The sequence below is a fragment of the Mauremys reevesii genome, linkage group 1, assembly GCF_016161935.1.
Source record: "Mauremys reevesii isolate NIE-2019 linkage group 1, ASM1616193v1, whole genome shotgun sequence".
Lineage (NCBI taxonomy): Eukaryota > Metazoa > Chordata > Testudines > Geoemydidae > Mauremys > Mauremys reevesii.
Genome location: NC_052623.1, coordinates 180,440,965 through 180,459,287, shown reverse-complemented (window position 1 = coordinate 180,459,287; position 18,323 = coordinate 180,440,965). Strand labels below are relative to the sequence as shown.

The 18,323-nt window shown below is 41.5% G+C and overlaps 1 protein-coding gene across 1 annotated transcript in view; it reads right to left on the bottom strand.

Moving 5' to 3' along the window:
* LIPI (lipase I) overlaps window positions 1-18,323 on the bottom strand; it is a 40,143-nt gene that overhangs the window by 19,032 nt on the left and 2,788 nt on the right. The window contains exons 2-7 of the mRNA XM_039520724.1: window positions 14,493-14,869; window positions 12,586-12,694; window positions 9,912-10,013; window positions 7,119-7,208; window positions 4,772-4,939; window positions 3,574-3,669 (exon numbers count right to left, since the gene is read on the bottom strand). Of these exons, the coding sequence (XP_039376658.1) occupies window positions 3,574-3,669; window positions 4,772-4,939; window positions 7,119-7,208; window positions 9,912-10,013; window positions 12,586-12,694; window positions 14,493-14,869 (942 nt within the window). The remainder of the gene's footprint in view (window positions 1-3,573; window positions 3,670-4,771; window positions 4,940-7,118; window positions 7,209-9,911; window positions 10,014-12,585; window positions 12,695-14,492; window positions 14,870-18,323) is intronic.

The following is an 18,323-nucleotide window of genomic DNA, read 5'->3' as shown; positions in this document are numbered from 1 at the left end:
AGCAAAGCCATCCACTATGACCTGCACATTTCCCAGAGTCACTACCCTTGATAGCAGCAGCTCAGTGATCATGCTGGCTACTTGGATCACAGCAGATTTGCCCACTCCAAATTGATTCCCGACTGACCGGTAACTGTCTGGTGTTGCAAGCTTCCAGAGGGCTATCGCCACTCGCTTGTGAACTGTGAGGGCTGCTCTCATCTTGGTATTCTGGCGCTTCAGGGCAGGGGAAAGCAAGTCACAAAGTTCCATGAAAGTGCCCTTATGCATGCAAAAGTTTCGCAACCACTAGGAATCATCCCACACCTGCAACACTATGTGGTGCCACCAGTCTGTGCTTGTTTCCCAGGCTCAGAATCAGTGTTCCACGGCATGAACCTGCCCTATTACCACCATGATGTCCACATTGCCATGGCCCATGCTTTGAAAGAAGTCTGTGTCCTTGTCCTCATCACTCTCATCACCACCCTGCTGTCACCTCCTCGCCTGCTTTTGAAGTTTCTGGTGCTGCATATACTGCAGGATAGTGCGCGTGGTGTTTAATGTGCTCATAACTGCTGCGGTGATCTCAGTGGGCTCCATGCTTGCTGTGGTATGGTGTCAGCAGGAGAGCAGAGTGGCAGCGGAAGCAGTCATTTGATGACGATGGTTTGCAGCCCTACTGCACTGTCTGCTGCCAGAGCAGGAGAGCAGAATGGCAGCGGAAGCGGTTGTTCGAAGACGACAGTTTGCAGTCCTACTGCACTATCTGCTACCAGCAGCATCCAGGACACAAGATTGGCAGCTGAGCTGAGCGGGCTGCACGCTTGCCATGGTATGGCATCTCTGCGGATAAAAGGTGCGAAACGATTGTCTGCCATTGCTTTCACGGAGGGAGGGGCGACTGACGACACGGCTTACCGGGTTGGCTTACAGGGAATTAAAATCAAGAAAGGCAGTGGGTTTACATCAAGGCGAAACACACTCAACTGTCACACTGAAGCCTGGCCAGTCATGAAATTGGTTTTCAAACCCTCTGTGATACGCAGCGCGCCTTGCTGTGCTCTTCTAATTGCAAACAGTAGTAGCAAACAACGCCAGCAAGCTTTTAAATGTCCAAAGGCACATTCTACCATGATTCTGCACTTGCTCAGCCTATAGTTGAACTTCTCCTTACTACTGTCCAGGCTTCATGAGCCATGGGAGCAAGGGGTAGGCTGGGGTAGATGCAACCGCGCGGTGCTGCCGGCTGGGAGAGAAGCCTGAGGCAGAAGCCTCCAGCTTGCATTATATTCAGGCAGAACTGAATCTCCATGAGACAAAACTTAAAGAAGAGAATGACCTGGAGTCACTCCTATTTATGTCCAGGCACACCTGACTGATCTCACTGAGGTCTGCCAGGTGCACCCATGTTTGCCGAGGTGCCCCTGACTGACCTCACCAAGGTCGGCCAAGAGCACCCACGATTTCTAGCCACCATGATGGCTAGAAATCGTACTGCACCATCTTTTGCCGTGAAGGCAAGGAGCTGCTGCTGTGTAGCAATATAGTACTGCGTCTGCCAGCAACACCCAGGAGACGTACAGTGACGGTGAGCTGAGTGGGCTCCATGCTTGCCGTGGTATGTCGTCTGCATGGGTAACCCAGGAAAAAAGGCGAGAAACAATTGTTTGCTGTTGCTTTCATGGAAAGAGGGAGGGAGGGGGGGCCTGACGACATGTACCCAAAACCACTCGCTACAATGTTTTTGCCCCATCAGGCATTGGGACCTCAACCCAGAATTCCAATGGGCAGCGGAGACTGCAGGAACTGTGAGATAGCTACCCACAGTGCAGTGCTCCAAAAGTCGATGCTAGCCTCGCTACTGTGGACGCACTCCGCCGACTTAATGCGCTTAGTGGGGACCCACACAATTGACTGTATAAAATCGATTTCTAAAAAATCAACTTCTATAAAATCAACCTGATTTCGTAGTGTAGACATACCCCCAATCTATTTTGTGGCTAGTCCCACTCTCCCTTTGGGGCCTGTTTACTCACAAAAACAGTCCAACAACAGTCTTCAACCCTCCCCAAATAATACCCTTCACCACTACCTAAAAGTTCATACTCTGCTCTGGCTTTTCTACCGTATTTGGAGCTTTTCCTCTGTCTCAGTCTGTTTCCTCATCAGTCTGCCACTCGCAGCCTTTCCTACTAGGAGTTCAGCGTTCTAGCTTTGACTTCCTTCTCCTGCCAGTGTCTCCCTTGCAAGCGTCTGAGGGAGATGGCAGCATATATACTGCTGTCCTACTGAGAGCTCCTCTGGATCTGTGGGGAGACAGGGGCACCATGCCCCACTCTATACCACAGGGCTCCTGAGTCCAGATACCTTAGTGTCCTGGGTTTTCCCCATCCAGCTACTAACTCCCTGGGACTCCTTCCTCTCTCTTCTGGCTTTGACCACTACCTTCTCCTTTTCTAGTTCTAATGTCCCTGAAACAGGGTTTTCTGGCCTCCTCTAGGCCTAAAGGGCCAGGATACCCCATTACAGATCATCAACATCACAAAACAACCAGCACTATTGCTGTTAAGAGTTTGATCCTGTATTCCATTGCTCAGCCAAAACTTCTATTCACTTCAGTGGGAGCTCTGCCTGACAAAGGAATGAGGGGTCAGACTCGAACTGCCATCTTTGTTGGCAGCCTCCAGAGACAGTGAATGAGAATGTTGTAAAGCATTACACTTCCGGAAAATAGTTGAGGTATATTGCCAGAATGTTGGAGGAAATTGGATTGCATTATGGCTGCCAATACAGTAGCTATTGTGTGAATAATCAGAGGAAAAGAAACTATTTGGGGTTGTTATATATCTTTTGAGCACTAAATTCAATTAAAACTGTTTTGTATATTTTGTTTTTTTTTAATATTCTTTGCTCCAAAAACAAGTCTCACTTTATATAAATGTTTTAAGTTTGTTTTCCCTATGTGTGTTTTGGGTTTTTAGTTTGATTTATCTCTTTTGTTTATTTCATAGTCTCTTTTGTTTATTGGTTTCCTCAGTACCCTTTTTTTCCTTTTCGAATTCCTAGGGATTACCATAGGTTTCACTCAGTAATTACCCTGCTCTCCTGACTCATTTATTGGTCTAATTTCTCTGTTGGTTCTTGCGTATTAGTACTTTTCTGTGCCCAGTTGTGTCAGGGCTTTTTGTTCCGCTACATGTGTTTTGCAGTACAACCATGTTCCCTTCCTTTCCCACCTAAGCAAGTTCTCTCACCCAGCCTCTCCTCAGTAACTAACTAGCCTAGCTCTCTGGCTCCCCTTTCCCTCCTAACAGCCCATCTTTCTCCATATCCAATGCAGCTGCATTTATTTCTCTTTCCTGTTCAGCTCACTCATTGCTTACTATTCTGGCCAGATCATCCCTCTCCTTTCCCCATTCTATAAACTGACACTTCGCTGACTGTTTAGCTTCTTTTAATTATAGTATTTTACAAGTCATATAGTGGCAATGTTCAAAATTTAATCAAGAACATTTCATCTCTTCTGGATCAGTTAATAATCAGCGACAAGTTTGGTAAGTGTAAAAAAGTAATGCATGGTCAGTCACTTACTGCAGAATGGTTCTTGGCCTGAGGTATCAAAATAAGCCCTTGTCTCCGGAGGGTCTTTTTGGATTAAATAGTTTTTCCACTTATCAGCAAAATAACCTGAAATACAAATTTTATAAATTCAACATTAGAGTACTAAGCAAAATAGCCACAAATACAAAAGAGCAAATTACTGAAGGTTATAAATTTTATCATAATTTTTCAGCGCATTAATTGGGAAAGAAAACTGATTTGGAAAACATGAAAATAATCCAGCCAGTCCAATAGATAATATATATCCTTTCAGTCTTCAGTAGGCCACTTAACATACTTCTCCTGCTATACTAAGATCATAAGAATTGTCATTCTGGATTAGAGCAGGGGACCATCTTGTCTAGTATCTTATTCCAAAAGTGGCCATTACCAACTGCTTCAGAGGAAGACGTAAGAAACCTCCTACTGAACAATTAAGGAAAAGGTCCATAGGTTAAGTTTCTTCCTGTTCTTCCCATAAATTATCAGTTATCTTATCACTGAATTATGAGGGCTGATATGCTTCCTAAGAATGTTGGGTTTTTTATCCTGTGTAATGTATTTGTGGATATTTTATCTTATAAATGTTTAATCCACTCTGAATCCTATTAAACTCTAGGATAAAAAGTATTTCCATTTTGCCCGTTTTTTAATTTGTTGCCAGTCAGTCTCATTAATTGTCTCCTTATTCTTGTGCTATGAAAGAGGGTACATGAGTATGCCTGATTTAACTTCTTTACCATTTATTATTATGCATATTTCTATCATGCCCCTCTTATTCATCTCCTCTCTAAATGAAACTGTCTCAATCTCTTCAATCTCTCCCTAACCTTACATTTCTACATGATTCTAATTATTTTTGTTGCCTGCCTCTGTTTTGGACTAGTAAGCCCACTGAAGAAAGTTTATATGGATTTAACCCCTGCAATGAATCTAGAGGCCTTTAAAGAAGCAGTCATAGCATTAACACTTTAGGCTATTTTTAGATGCTAGGTAGTTCTGCAAGCAACACCTTTCCACAGATCCTGTAAATGTCTCCTGTAATATTTACAGAAGGCTGCAATATGGATACAAAGTCTAAACTACCTGAGAAACAGCTATTTTCAATGACGAAACTGCTATGAAAAAGTCACCAATACATTATTTCTCCTTCCAACTTACAAAACAGACACCACCATGTAACTCTTACCCAGTACTGGACATGGCATTGGTTGAAAAGCTTCACAGTTGGCACATTTTCCATTCTTGTAATCCAAGTATGAATCACAAGGGTATGTTGTTATGTTGCAACTCCATCTCAAGGATGACAGGAACAAGAAAACAGATCTCTGATGATCACATTTAAAAAACTCAGCTCCTTTAATTAAAAAAGAAAAATTAAAGATGGAAGGAATATGTACTTAATATAGCTCAGTGGTTTGAGCATTGGCCTGCTAAATTTAGGGTTGTGAGTTCAATCCTTGAGGGGGCCACTTAAGGAAATGGGGCAAAATCAGTACTTAGCCCTGTTAGTGAAGGCAGGGGGCTGGACTCTATGACCTTTTGGGGTCCCTTTCAGTTCGATGAGTTAGGTATATCTCCATCTATTTTTTTTATTTTATTTTATATCGTTTCCTAAAGAGAAACAATATTAGCCACACAACAAAATACCATATATGCTCAATCATAAGCCAGTTTGTTTATAAGCTGACCCCCACAAGATGGATAAGTAAAAATGGAAAATTTTTATAACCCGTTCATAAACCAACCCTATAATTCAGGGATCAGCAAACGTTGGCTCCCAGGCCATCAGGATAAGCCGCTGGTGGTCCGAGATGGTTTGTTTACCTCGAGCATCTGCAGGCACGGAGGTAAACCTCAGTAAACAAAGTGCCCTGGCGTGCCAACTGTTTACCCTGACGGGCCGAGGCAGCAACTGGTGAGGACATTTTTTGCGGGGGAGAAGCTGGAAGTCAGGGGAGTAACCCCCGTGACCACCCTCCACATGACCCCACCCCTAGCCTGGGACCCCCACACTCTCCCCATCCCCTCCCCTCCTACCTTATCTGGGGAGGGCCAGGGGAGGATGTCTCTGACCCGGCTGGAGCTGCTCCAGCAGGTTGTGCCACACGGCCGCAGCCTGCTCCGGCGGGCCAGACCGGGCGGCGCGGCTGCAGCATGTTCCAGTGAGCTGGGCCGGGCGGCACAGCTGCAGCACGCTCCGGCAGTGTGGCCACAGCCTGCTCTGGGGGGGTGGGGCCAAGTGGCACAGCTGCAACCTGCCAGCCGCAGAGCTGCTGCTGCTTTGGAGGCTGGGGGGAGAGCAGCGTGGCCAGAAGTGGAGAGACTCTGGCCCTGCCTCTTCCCTTCTGGCTCTGCTGGCTGTGCTGCCTCTCCTTGCTCCCTCTGTTGGGGGGAGGGGCTGTGTCCCACCTTTCCCTCTCTATACTCGTTCATAAGCCGACCCCCTTCTCTGGTGCTTCCCTTTTTTACTAAAAAAATTCGGTTTATGAATGAGTATATATGGTAATCCCATTTCAGTTCTTGCTAATGACTAAATTATTCCCTACTGCTGAGGGAGAAGGTTGACCTGTGGTGTATTTGGCTACCAGCTTTCAAAGGTGAGGAATGGATTTATACCTATCCAAAAATAAAAGATGAGAAATTAAGGAGGAGCTAGAGTATACAGTTGCTGAACAAAGGGGCAGTGTACATAGAACAAGTATTGTACTGAGCCCTCTTGCAAAATTTACAGAGTTATTGGGATTAAACATAGGCCCAAGTCAAAATGGGCCAAATTGCCCCTCACATGAGAGGAAGCTCAGGGAGAAAGACCTTCTGGGAGCATCTCCTTATCAAGATTTCCCCCATGCTGTTCTTCTGGGGTGCAAGTTCCTCTCTCCCCACAAACTAGGCTGTAGGACCTTTCCATAACACTGCAGATGTCCAGGAATCCTAAAGGATTCTCAAGTATCCAGGGCCATCCACACAGGGCCCGCCACAGCAGTTCTGGTCCCTTGTGGTCCCACATTACTCTTGGCAGTGGGGCTCTGCTGTAGCCATTCTACCAGGAACTCTCCCTAGTCAGAGCTGCCGAATAGACATCCCTCTTAACAGGGAGGTCCCCACTGCAGAAAGGGTCTGTGGAAAGGCAATACAGCTGCAGACTTTAACATTATATCACCTTTTCAATGTAAACTCTCGGAGAAGGACGTTGTACAACTGCTGTACCCCCAGCCTCTCATTCCTCCCCTGGCATGACTATATACACATATACAAAGATAGTAAGCATCTTACACACACTGTATACATTGTAAGTAATAAGATACAGCAGGTATTTTGGTCAAAATCTAGGTAGCAGTGTGCATGGACTAATTCTTATTCATCCAGTAGCAGAGTGGGAAAGAAAAAGAATACACTGGGCTCAGCTATCCCAACAGTTCTATACATGCAAGCCCCACTGATTTCAGTTTTGCCTTACCAAACCTTAGTTGATTAACTGTATACATCTTCTGCCATGCTCTTTTCTGAATTAAAATGAACATATCTTTATTTACCACTAAACAGTGTTTGTGGACAGCCAGGCTGATCTGCTCCTCCATTTGGATAGAAATCGATATGTCCTAAAGGTTCCCTGAAGCCTAGAACTAAAGTAAAAACATCTGAGGTAATAAAATACATGAATGGAATTTTCAAATGATTCTTTGTAATTACACAATAATGTTTAATAAGGCATTGTAGGGGTCACCCCACTCCTGCCCTGAAGGGCTTAAAACAGCTCTGGGAGAGGGCTGCAGCGGGGGAAAAGCTAGGCTGATTGGGGGAAGCAGCCACAGGTGGGGCCATGCCCCAGTCAGACCACAGCTGGCCCTATGAGAGGGCTGAGGGGCAAGAGGCTGACACACACTCTTTCTCTAGATTCCTGAGAGAGACGGACCTGGCTGCCTGGTAGCTGAGAAGGGTACCTGAGGTGGAGCAGTGCTGGGGAAGGGCAGAGGGAGCTAGGGAGCTCCAGCCTAGTAAAACCCCAGGCTGCAGGCCTTGCTAAGAAGGCCAAAAAGGTACTGGGGCTGCAGGGGGGCAGCCCAGAGATAGGTAAAGGCAGCCTTGCCGATGAGTGGTATACAGACTGCAGTCTGCCCCAGTGAGCGGGGGCTAGATGGAGACTAGCAGTAGCCACTGAGGCAAGGTGGGGATAGAGGGTTGGGGGTTCCCCTGGGAGGGGAGACCCAGACAGAGGGGGTACTGTGGTGGGTGGAACCCCCTTGGCAAAGGGCACCGGGGTCCAGGAGGGACTTGGGGGCCAGTGGCAGGCGAGACATCAGCTGGCAGAGGGAGCTCCGAAGCTGGAAAAGAGCTAATTCACTGGACAACCAGCAGGAGGCACCACACTGGTGGGTCGTTGCCCTGAAACAGTCTTAAAGGTAAATAAAAGTTTCTGGAGCTTATTTTCCTCTTGCTCTTCACTCCTACTGAGACAAACTGAGTATGTTCCTTTTTTTCTAGTTGCACTTTTTTTCCTTTTAATCATGTTATTTTCTTTAAAAACAAAAGTAATACTATGCAGAAATCAGTGGGCTATATGCTAACCAGATGTTTGCACAGGACCCCCATTGACACCAATGAGATTGCCATGCATGGAATGAAAGAAGACTAGAACCCTATGTTTACATAGTGTTGTGGTAGGGATTTTAATTGCACAAAGATCAGGAAATTCAGAGCTCTGGTTTGCCTCAGCAATCAAAATTCTGCACCCATGTTAGTTCAATTAGGGATTTTCATTCTATGCTCATAACACTGAGCCCTGAGACAAACTAGCAGACCTGAATACAATGTAGCAGAATGGAAAGGAACTGACCTTCCAGCCTTCCTACCCTCTCAGAGACTCTCACTGATTTTAGTGGGCTTTGGAATAGATCCATATACTTTAAACATACATGTATGCAGTAGAACCTCAGAGTTATGAACACCAGCGTTCTGAACTGAACTGGTCAACCACACACCTAATTTGAAATTGAAAGTACACAATCAGGAAGCAGCAGAGACAAAAAAAAAAGTAAATACAGTGCAATACTGTGTTAAAAGTAAACTACTAAAAATATAAAGGGAAAGTTGGTTTTCTTCTGCATAGTAAGGTTTCAAAGCTGTATTAACTTAATGTTCAGTTATAAACTTTTGAAAGAACAACCATAACATTTTGTTCAGATTTACGAACATTTCAGAGTTACGAACAATCTCCATTCCCGAGGTGTTCATAATGCTAAGGTTCTACTATGCTTATTCATTTTACTGCATATGATCTTAGTTTACCAGGTCAAGATGCTTTAAATATTAATGTTTTAATATGTCTTAATATGTAAGTCAATACATTAATTTTAATTATTAATATTATTATTGAGACCCTATTGTGATACATATGACCAAAGGACAGAGATGAGAGCCTTTTTGTGTTCTTAAAAATCATCGGAACTAATTATTCTTGGCAGAATTATGGAAATCCTGACTGACTTTCTTGATTTTTTTTTGTATGATGAAAATCTTGATTTCAGCATTACACTAATGTGGTTCTGCTCAGGATTCTGCTCAGGATAGTGGCTCTAAATCCATCCTCAGTTAAAGTCCATCCTCCACAGAAGTCAATGGGAGTGGTAGTTGCCTATATGACAGAATAATACTACGGGGTCAAATTCAAGTGTTCACAGTTCTAGATGCGTGTATGGACATGATGTGAGCATTGCACAAATTATCTTAATGCTTAACTAGCCTACAAAGAACCCAGTGTGAATTGACCCATTATATTTACACATATTTTGATTTTCTGGGGAGACTGCATGAATTCTTCTTCCTTCAAAGTGCATTTACTAGAATAATATAGACATAAATTACTAGAAAATAGTGTCCTATGAACAAAAGCAGAGTTGTGTGGGAGTGAATCATCTGGCCTACACATTTGTTGACTTTTTAAATTAAAAAAGTTCTGATACTAATTAGTTTTGGATCTAGAGCTGAATTAGGTCGCTCAAAATAGTCTGATGACAACCAAACCCTTCATATAAGAACAGAAGGATTGAGCCCTTCATCTCTAAAATGAATTCCATTTTCAGTTTGAACAGGCACACAGGGACTTATTTAATGCCAGTAAAGTCAATGGAAAGACTCCCATTGAGTACAATGGGATCAGACCCTTAGATAGCAACAACTCAGAACTGCTCCTGTTTATCAGTCTGAACCAGAGCAACATTACTTAGATGCTCCTAATTGGCTTTCTCTCCTCCTCTTTCCTACTCCTGCATTCCATGTTGTATATTTCCTCCTAAACTCAAGCAGGAAAGTATAAGCTATGTCATTACCATCTATATCAGTATGAATGATGTCAACAAACTGTGCATCTGTATGATCCAATCTCTCATTTGGTGGTTTCCCACTGAATGAAGGGCCAGCTGGGTCAAGACCTGAAAGAAAAGAAGAATCATGTGGGCATTATTTTTCTAGGGCTCCATTTCAATAATAATTTTTAATCTAAATTTTTCTCAAATGTGGCCACCGTGGCTGCTTTTCATGTGGCCACCAGACGCTTTTCATGTGGCCACAGCCTCCTTGATGGTGATGCAACAAAAGACAAGAATGTGCAAAGTACGTTATTTGTTTCTATTCTGTTTGGGTCCAGTAAAGAATAAGACAACTGTACATTATTATTACTGAGTATGCAATAAAAATCTACAGAAATTACAATGATTTGGATGTGTATATGTGCATATTTGTTTTTCCTAAAGTTAATTAAACATTTTAGGAAAAATTGTCAGAATGGCCACCAGCAAGAGTTGGTGGCCACACTCTTAGGCCACCAAAAAATTTCTTGTGAGACCATGTTTGACTAGATGCCTTTACAATTTCTACTCTAACACACAGTTCATGCACAAAGACTCACCCCTTTCTGGGTTTGTCTATATTAAGTAACAATACAGTTCAAGCCTTCACTCCAGACTTAGTATCTCCTAGGGTTCCTACTACAGGACTGCTCAGTCCACATCCTAGATTCTCTACACCCAAAGAGCCACTCCCACCTCCCTTTCATCTAGGGGAGTAACAAGCCACCTATACCATGGTTCTGAGTCAGCAGAACTGCTTTATTCTTTCCCAGCAGAAACAATGTCTGCTAAGTGAGTGGGTTATTTCAGGCAAAACTTCCAGACTGTGACACCAAAAGAACATGGTATAACATTTGCAGCAGTCCTGGTTCCAAATGAGCCATGCCCCATTTATAGATTTGTGTTGAAATTATCTGAAATGTGTGGTTAAACACAGTTTTTTAATGCAAAACCAGGTGAAGCTGGTCAGGTTTTGACTGAGTTTACATGTGAAATTTAGTATTTGTGAATCTGAAATTCAGAGAATGACCAATCAGAACACACAAGGATCAAAATAGAAGCTGGTTTCTTGAAACTTGGTGAAGTAAATGGCTTAGCTTTGTTCATCTCTGTCACAAATCCCTCAAATGTAGGGTCTCCATCCTGTATTTTTATGCACCCATATTCCATTGATATTAACATACATCCAAACCTTCCACTGAAGTCAACAGGAATTCTGAAATACCATCTATACTCGATCATAAGCCGGTTTGTGTATAAGCTGACCCCCACAAGATGGATAAGTAAAAATGGAAAATTTTTATGACCCATTCATAAGCGGACCCTATAATTCAGGGGGTCAGCAAACTTTGGCTCCTGGGCCATCAAGATAAGCTGCTGGCGGGCCGAGATGGTTTGTTTACCTCGCATCCGCAGGCACAGAGGTATGCGTAAGTAAACAAAGCGTCCCGGCACTCCAGGGGCTTACCCTGGAGGACCGAGACAGCAGCTGGTGGGGAATTTTTGGGGGGAGGAGAAGCTGGGGATCAGGGGAGTAACCCCTGTGACCACCCCCCACATGACTCCACCCCTAGCCCGGGACACCCACACTCTCCCCCACCCCATCCCTTCCCACCTTATCTGGGGAAGGCCAGGGGAGGATGTCTCTGGCCTGGCTGGAGCTGCTCCGGCAGGCTGGGCAGCATGGCTGCAGCCTGCTCCAGTGATCCAGACCGGGCGGCGCGGCTGCAGCAAGTTCCAGTGGGCTGGGCTGGGCAGCACAGCTGCAGCATGCTCCGGTGTGGCAGGGTGGGTGGTGCAGCCACAGCCTGCTCTGGGGGGCAGGGCTGAGCGTCACAGCTGCAGCCTGCCTGCTTTGGAGGCTGGGGGGAGAGCAGCGTGGCCAAAAGTGGAGAGACTCTGACCCCGCCTCTTCCCTTCTGTCTCTACTGGCTGTGCTGCCTCTCCTTGCTCCCTCTGTTGGGGGGAGGGGCTGCACCCCACCTCTACCTCTCTATACTCGTTCATAAGCCAACCCCCGTCTCTGGTGCTTCCCTTTTTTACTAAAAAAATTCAGCTTATGAACGAATATATATAGTACATAAAATGCTTGATCAGGCCCTAGGCCTAAAATTAGGTTTTTAAATCCATATTTAAGCTCCTCTAAAGCAGGTGGCCTGATCTGCGAGGGTGCTAGGCACCTGCAACTCTCATTTAGGATTCTAACTTTAGTCAAGTAGGTTTGAACATTTTGGCCACAATTTTTTTTTCTCCAAAATGACTTAAATCCTAGAACAAATTTTTGTAGTGGATTAAAAAAATTAAAAATGTAATATTTCTAAATACTGTTTATGCTACTGTTCTAGTGGATCAAATTAATCTCTGGATTTACATCAAGGATGCATTTGATCCATTGTTTTACTAAATAATTTAATCGTGTGCTATGTGTTGATTTTTCAACACTGGCACTCATGTGGTATGCACAGGGTGACCAGATAGCAACTGTGGAAAAAACAGGACAGGGGGTGGAGGGGTAATAGGCACATATATAAGAATAAGTCCTCAAAAAACAGGACTGTCCCTTTAAAAACAGGACATGGTCACCCTAGATATGCAGCTAACTTAGACAATGATGGAATATAAACTAGAATGGGGGTAGCAGGTTTAAAAGTCTTACCTGTAATTCTGCCAAGTTTACCATTATACATTTCTCCAACAAATCCAGCTATATGAGCCCCAAGGCTAACTCCAATCATATAAATAGAGTCAAGAGAGGCTCCATATGCCTGTCAGTTAAAAAAAAAAAGGCATGATTATGGGTTATAGAAATGTTAACCATAAGGTTTACAATATGGTTAGCTGAATAGACTTCAGTAAACTAAATTTTACTATTTACTTTTCCTTAAAACTTTAGGGTTTTTTTCTGACTTTTAAAAATGATGGATTTCAAGTGTCTTTTTTATTAAACTTTCTGTACTAGTTATACTGTACAGTTGTTATAAAAATGTATGAAGGAGGCTGGTAACCTTTCTTCCAGGCTATCTCATTGATTTTTTTGAAGAAGAGACAGAGAATTATGAGATTCTCTAGAAAGGTGAATTCCTAAAACCATCAGCTAAAAGCAACTCTGACCCCATTCCAATACAATTAAAAAATACTAATAAAAAGCTTTGATATCACATGGCCAGTTCAGCAAGTCTACATCTGCAGGACCGCTTAAGAGGAAGCCATGCTTACCACATGCAGTAGCTATTGCAGGACTCAGGGGCAATACCAGCAGATCTAAAGCCTGCAAGGCCATGGGATTGGGAATTTCTCTCAATCAGTCCTAGAGGTAGGATATATTATTCCTGGTCTGGAGGTGAATTAACAACTGAATGGCTACATGACAATCATTTTGTCAGCATGATGTTTGGAGTCCTGGGCCTTAACATCTTTACCCCCACTTTTTACCCCCCTCATGAACATTTTACTGTAACACAAGTTGTAGCAGAGCAAGATCTGCTCAATGCATGTGGTACAGCCAATGTTCCACTAGGTAGCCTACTTGCTTACTGTAAGTGGCAAGCAGTAGCCTGCATCAGGGACCTGGGATTATGCAATATGTAGTCCTGTCTACCCCAGAATGGGACTGTGCCTACATTCTTATAATTATTTTAGTCTTATGTCAGTTTTCCACCATATTTTTGTAAATTAGCAAGTACAACCCAATCAGCATTAGCTGATCCCAGAGGCCATGCTATGGTGTGCCATATCTTCTGTCATCTCTTCTTACCACTTCCCCCAAAACCCACTTTCTTTCTCTATTAATCTTTGTGCAGATATTTTCTTGTTACAGAATCTTCAAACTTTCTGGGAATGCTCAGGATGGGAAGTGATGGGGATGGAAGAAATTCAAACAATAACATTGATAATTAAATAAATTAGACTTTAAAATTATTTTGGTCCATTTCATTAAGGACTGATCCAAAACCTAGTAAAGTCCATGGGTGGGTCTTTCCACCAGCTTTGTGGGTTTTGGCTCAGACTTTTATTCATCAACAATTGTTTTAGCTGCTCCTGTTAGCACTAGTATATAAAATATTTTGTACAATGGATAACTGTTTTTAACTGCCTTATATCAATGATTTCTGATAAACATTCCATATAAGAAATGTTCACAAGTGGGCTTTCTTTGCATCTCATTTAGTACTTAAAGGAGTAGCTGATGCAACAATTTTTAATAATGTAATGGTCAGAGTTTTGCATGACCTTTCTCCTCTGAGATAGCAGCTCTTTGCATAATGCATCTGAAACTCCTTGCTGACAAAGTGATTCAAATACAATCTCGGTTCCATTGAAATAAAGTGCCCAAACTGCTTTTGACATCAATGGGAGCAGATATGGGAACAAAGATATGTGAGTGATGCAGTAGTAACTTCATGCAGTCACTAATGTAAGCATTTTGGTACAAACATTTCAAAGTATGGTATTTATTGTGTTCTTTCTGAGACCACTATATTTTGAACACTTTTTTTTTTTTTTTTACCACCCAAAGCTATGCTATTTTAAATCATTTACCTCCAGGGTAAATGTCTACCTTACCAACATCTGGTCAATATATTTCTTCAAGATTTCTGCAACTCTTCTGGTGTTGTGGACAGCATTATGATAAATTACAGTCGTAGCACCCCTGTTCCAATCTACTATAATGAGGTTAATGTCCTCTAAAGACAGCAGAAGTTCTTTGGTGTCATTCAGCCATATTGGTGTAGAGCCTGTTAGTCTTAAGCCATGGACTATAAAGACAGTTTTCTTGGTCACATCCAGATATGTAGATGCTGTTGTATTATATTCACTGAGACTCTCAGCACAGTTTTGGTTTGTCCTTGTGTACAACAGCAGTTTCACTTTTAGATTTGTCCCAGCTAAAGCATTGTGTATGCTAAGATCTGTGAATTCTTGACATTTTTGTTCTGTATCTGAAAAATATAAAAATGTTAGACAATTGTTTGATCAGTTAGACTATGTAAAAGGCCATTCTTTTACACTTTCTTTCTCTAATTGTTCACAAAAGTTGAAGTACTTCCATTTATTCTATCATTCTGAACTCATCTAAAGCCTATGCTCATTCCAACTCTGTGACACAAACCTGGGGCCAGATCCACAGCTAGTGTAAATCAACACAGCTCCATGGACTTCAAAGCTGATTTACCCAACTGAAGGTTGGGCCCCCAATATTTTAACAAACCGTTCTCAGTTTCTCCTGTCATATGCCTCTTTATATAAACAAAGTATAAAAATAGAAACTGTCAATTTCTTTTGGAAAGTTGAAGTAGGAAGAGAAATAGTAACTACTCTGTTCCTAAATGGTAGTTTTTCATGTAAGCTTGTTATTTAAACTAAGTTTTCAGTTTACAGAGGATTCTATAAATAGGCAAAAAAATAAATGGGAATCTGGCAGAGATTGGAGGAAGTGGTTGCAGCACTTTCACATTTCTCTGGAACCAAGTGGCATTACAGAGAAAGTGCACATGGTTAAATCACCCATGCAGCTGCACATGACACATGACAGGTCCAGAGGCCCTCGATATCCACAGTGCATTGCGGTGAAAGCATGAAAGGGATTACAAACTAGCTGACAAAGGTGTGTTTTGTTTTGTTTTTAAATCAAGAATACTGTGATCCACATGAGAACACCACTTGGAAAGGTCCTTTATATTGTTTTAATCAAGAAATCAACTGACAGGTGAGATCTCTGAACACTATGTTCCAAATCTACATAACCAAGATAAATCATGTCAATTTCAACAATTAACAGACGGAATAATTAGAGGCCAAATTATTTGTGGAATAATTGATAACCAAGCCAAAGCAAGGTTACTGCAAGAAATGGACTTGACGTTGCAAAGAACAGTGGATATATGCAGGGTTAATGAAAACCAAAATAAGGTGACAGAGCAGGGTTACAAAAAGTCCTGAGTCTTCCTGCTCTATCATCTGGAAAGGCACAAAATTTCTCTCTGCTCATTCATTCAGTCACCTCATTAGAAATGATTGTAACCATAATTATTACATATTTGGAATTCTTGGCTTTTAAAATTAAATATCAATTTTTTTCTGAATAAAAGTGTTAAATGTTTTATTTTATTTAATTAATTTGCCCTTTTTATTTAACAGGTTACATCTTTGTGGATTAATATGACTCACTAAATCAGATAAAAGCAGCAAAGAGTCCTGTGGCACCTTATAGACTAACAGACGTTTTGGAGCATGAGCTTCCGTGGATACCTACATGCATCCGACAAAGTGGGTATTCACCCACGAAAGCTCATGCTCCAAAACGTCTGTTAGTCTATAAGGTGCCACAGGACTCTTTGCTGCTTTTACAGATCCAGACTAACACAGCTACTCCTCTGATACTTAAATTAGATAACTAATAAAAGAAGACACATATGGCTGTAATCTTTAATAGATTGGTATATAGTGAATCTTAGTAAAGTGAGGAACTCTGAAATTTAAGAACAGTTCAGATTCAGATGCAATTATTTTGATCTTCATACTAACAACATCAAAAGGTCCTATTTAAATGTCTTACATTGGCAAGATCCTGAAATGTTATCATCTGTCAAATTAAATTTCTGGTTTTCAAATCATGACAATGTTAGGTGAGGTGAGAAAACTAAAATAGAAATTCTCTCTCACACATGCCACTCACACACCCACAACTACATGCTGGAGACAGTTTCAGTAAAAAAAAAAAGTAGACATCTAATTGCATTTTAAATATTCAGATTCACAGCTAAACTGTACAACATTTTTCCTCGGTGTACTATGAAACAGCTGTTCTTCCTCTAGAAAATCCAAAATGGATATCCCTATCTTACAATTAGATAAAATTATTATTACTACCATGTATTTCTCAAACCTGTGTAGTGAATTACACTGAGATACCTTAAATATTGAAATGTTCCTTCATATTAATGATTTTGGATTTTGGATATTCAGATTTTGATATCTACTCATGAAGCTCAATTCTCCTCTCATTTACATAATTGTAAATCAGGAATAACTCCGTTCAAGTCAATGGAATTACATGGGCATAAAACCAATGTAAGAGAGATCAGACTTAGATCCATGGAAACACAATGGCCCATCCTGTTGGAAATATCAAAGATGAGTGAAACCTATCAGCTGAAAGGTATGCTACATAAGAGTTAAACATATCTCAGATGTTTACTTTCAAGTATGAATAGAGTACAAAAGGTGTTCACTGAAAAGTAAATACAGGAAAAAGGACAAAGCATCTGCTTTGTAAACTTATGCATACTTTATATTGTGGAATTAGATGAAAACTCACATGGATTTTAAATGTTTATACATAATTTGAGACTGTTCAGCAGTAAATCATTAAGCAAACAGGAAGCTTTGCAAATTCAATTTCACACATTTTTGAGGCAACATTTATTGATTTCAGGTTTCAGAGTGGTAGCAGTGTTAGTGTGTACCAGCAAAAACAACGAGGAGTCCTTGTGGCACCTTAGAGGCTAACAAATTTATTTGGGCGTAATCTTTCGTGAGCTAAAACCCACTTCATCAGATGCATGGAGTGAAAAATACAGTAAGCAGCTATAAATATACAGCACATGAAAACATGGGAGTTGCCTTACCAAGTGGGGGGTCAGTGCTAATGAGGCCAATTCAATTAAGGTGGAGGTGGCCTATTTTCAACAGTTGACAAGAAGGGGTGAATATCAAGAGAGGGAAAATTACTTTTGTAGTGTTAAAGAGGGCAATGCAACGTATAACTAACATTTGTATAACTAACATGTTTGTATAACTAACACTGCTTTTTATACACCCTCATGAGAATATTCAAATATGCACTTTTATCAGATAAGAAAATTATAAATATCAGTTGGGCAGTTTGTATTTATTCCAGTAAATATATATCATTTCACTCTTTTCTGTTTCAGTTTGTACAATTTCTTTTATATTTGTCTTCATGTAGTGGCTTTTGAGGCTAGGACAGAGAGAACCTTACATAAACACACATTTTGATTTGAAGGGCTTTAATAAACAAATTATAGTGTACATAAAAAATACATTTGTAAAATATACTTTGAAAGTCTTCATACCTAGTAAATTAATGCTGAATAATCTCATCTTATGTTTAAAATAGTTTTTGCAAAATAGTTTTACAGTTCTCATACACTTCCACAATACAAAGTGCACATACTTCTGTTTGTGACAAAAATGCAGAAGGAGATAAGGTATCATGTTTTCTCTTTATTTACCTTACACTGAAAACCTTTGTCCTAATTTCAAATCAGTCAAGTTCACCTAATTGTTTGTTACATTAATCATGATTCATAAGGTTTAATCTACATGCCATTTTGCAGTTAGAAAAGTTAGTTTGCTTTGCTTGGAAAAAGT